The 3,163-nt window shown below is 31.6% G+C and overlaps 1 protein-coding gene across 1 annotated transcript in view; it reads right to left on the bottom strand.

Moving 5' to 3' along the window:
• LOC110039441 (vacuolar amino acid transporter 1-like) overlaps positions 1-262 on the bottom strand; it is a 5,665-nt gene extending 5,403 nt beyond the window's left edge. Inside the window, exon 1 of the mRNA XM_020744502.1 lies at positions 36-262. Coding sequence (XP_020600161.1) covers positions 36-262 — 227 coding nt within the window. The remainder of the gene's footprint in view (positions 1-35) is intronic.
• Positions 263-3,163: the final 2,901 nt, after the last annotated feature.

Below are 3,163 nucleotides of genomic sequence, written 5' to 3' on the forward strand. Positions count from 1 at the left end.
AGCAGGAATTTTACAGAGAGAAGAAAAATAATTACCTGTAGCTCTGAGGCCATGAAGGCTGGTTAGAATCTTCACGTCCTTCATAGCGTTCATTCGTATCGAACGAACGTGGCGAATTATCACCATTAGAGGAAGAAGAAGAAGAAGACGAAGAAGATGAGGACGACGAATGAAAGTCAGGCTGCCTTATCGCCTGGTTTTCTTCATCATCCTCCTCAAACTCAAAACCCCTATCCCGCCCTAATTCTTCCTCTGTATTCATCCCCGTTAAACCTTAAGAGAAATAAAGGAGGTGAAATCTGGAACGGGAGGTTTAGGTTTAGGTCTGGTTTTAGAATGGAAGATAGCCAGAAATATATTGCAAGGCGGGATTAGGGTTTGTTTAGACAGATGGCAGGTTGTTAATGGTATTATTGACAGGGGTACGCCTATATGTGGCGCGCGAGTTCTTTCCTTCGAAGTCGAAGTTGGCGCGTATCGTTGGTTCATCATTTAATTTTTTTCCTAAATAATAATTATATATATTTTTTTAAAATATATTGAGCTAAAATTTCGTAAATAATTTTCTATAAATATTTATGACTAACGAAGTCCAGTAATATGAATCGCTACATAAAATTTGGGATTAAGGATTTAATGGTGCCCTCATTAATTACATTTCTCCAAAAAAGGATACATGTATCATAGTGATTAAGAATATTGCATTTTGCTATAAATGGAGAGGAATTAAAAATTAAATTTTAGTTACTTTTTCGTTTATGATATTTGGTTATAGCCCAATTTTTTGAAAAAAAAAAATTACTTATTTCGTTTATGATATTTGGTTATAGCCCAATTTTTTTGAAAAAAAAAATTACTTATTTAAATGGTTCACTAGAAAAGAAAGAAAAAATGGCCTGATTTATTCAAAGAATACTTTGACTCAAGTGTCAATGTACCTTTCAGGTATTATTTTTTGGACGAATTTTTAAAACAGTTATGTTACTTAATTAAATTAGTTAATTCGATAACTAAAAAATAAAATTTAAAAATAGGTACAACCTCCTTAGCTTGCCACGTAATAGCGGTGATTCGGCAAGTAAAATTTATGTATTACTATTTTTTTCACATTTTCAATCTATGGTGTCGCGAATAGAAATAAGTGTTACGTCAGGCAACCGAACATAAGTTACGTCCAGACAATGATTGTGATTCAATGAAAGGAGCAGAAGAGTGTTACGTCCCTAATCGCATCAGTCTCTCCATTCTCCAATAATATTTTGAGGTTTGCCGGCATTCTCCATTCCTTCCTTTGTGAAAAGTCGGTGAGCCCTTACATTGTTGTTTTAAATATTTATTTTTACCATGTTATACGATTTTTTTTTTTTTTCATTTCGAACATTTTGTCACGACTTCATTTTCGCTGTTTATGTATCACAAATCGCAAACAGTGAAGATCGTGAACGAAGCGCCAACCAGGTAACTCTAACCCTCTTTTTCGCCTCCTTCCCCCTCTACCTTGTTATTTGGGAAAAAAAAAATGTATCTTTTGATTAATGGTTTAACTGAGTTAACGATGGATAGTAAATTTTCTTAAAAACTAAGGATTATTGGTTCTGCCAAAGCTGGAGGAATGAAGCAATATGCATTTGTTTGTCTTTTTTTTTTTTTTTTTTTTTTTTGTTTTTGGTTTTTTTTTTTTTTTTTTTTTTTTGGGTTATGTGTTTTTTATCTATTTTTTTTTAGTTTAATGATATTTATTTAACATCTATGAAATGCAGAGTGTTTGATTCAATGTTATTATTTAAAAAAAATGCAATTTTTATTTAGAAAAATAATGAATGATTTTGATTTGATATTTTGTTTTTGCTTTCATTCAGTTTAGTTTTCTAATTGGCTAACATTTGGATATCGATAAATTTGGCCACACTCTCGTAGCAATGAAATAAGCTCCAGGGCTCATTTTTGGTGGCTGCAACTATTTTTGCAAAAAAATTCTATGTGTGATTGATTGTTTAAATATTTGGAATAGTTTTGGGATCCTCTTTGGTCCCAGTTTATGTAAGTTTTTATTGTGATAACAATCTATTAAGTTCTATTAATTAGAAAGAATGATGTACAACTTTTTGACTTCTATGTATGACCATTATGGATGGAAAGCTTAAAATATGGAAATTTTGTGTTGTAAATAACATTGTAATTGTCTTGAACTTGAAATTTAGAGTTGAGAATTCATCTTTTCAAATTAAAAGACTCAATATGGTAATAAAACTCATATGTTGACTTATTTTTCATTTTTTATGAGCAAAGTGACATTACAATCTAAGAGATGAATTCTGGATCAATTTGTTCGATATTAAAGTTTGACGGACACCAAACTATCAATGAAGATTATGCACCCTCATATTCTAGTGGAACGAAACGTCCTATTCAAAGTCGCAAGCAAGCAAGTCTTAGAGAACTTAAGAACCGGTTCTTAGGTCTCTTAAATATAATTTGTTAAGCTTCATTGTTAACTTGATATGTCATTTTCTTATTGGGAATGAGTTTATTTCATCCCACATTGATGATGAAGTTTCTGAGGTCGTTATGAGTGCGGCTTATCAAAAATTATTGGTTGTCTATGTTGAGGTCAAAAAAATTGATAATACTAAACTACACTTGAATAACTTTGAAGTTCAATTGACAACCATATTTTGTACGTAACATGTGTTTATACACGTTACTATTATTATTTATTTATTTATGTTTCTATTAATTCTTCTCCATTTGAAATTATAGTCCCATTCCATACCATACAAATAAGGTTTTGCTAGTGAACCGACATTAGTACAACATGTTTCGATTTCTATTGCTACTCAAATTCGACATTCTGACATTAGTCAAAATATGGAGAACATTAATGAGAATTACAAAACAATGTTGAGCTCTTCAAACAACAATTTTAGTCAAAATTATTGTGAAAAATAACAACAATAAAACAAAAAATAAAACGAGAAATTCACAAAATAGAGAACAAGCAGACACACAGATTTACGCGGTTCGACAAATTGTTTACGTCTACGGAGTTCAGAATATTTTATTGCTTTGAAAATTACACCGTCGATCTTCTCGACAAACAAGAAAAGGTCTCTCTCTCTTCCTCTCTCTCTCCTCACCTCCTCTCTCTCCCTCTCTCTCTCTC

The sequence above is a fragment of the Phalaenopsis equestris genome, unplaced genomic scaffold (genome assembly GCF_001263595.1).
Source record: "Phalaenopsis equestris unplaced genomic scaffold, ASM126359v1 Scaffold000002, whole genome shotgun sequence".
In the NCBI taxonomy this organism is placed as follows: Eukaryota; Viridiplantae; Streptophyta; class Magnoliopsida; order Asparagales; family Orchidaceae; genus Phalaenopsis; species Phalaenopsis equestris.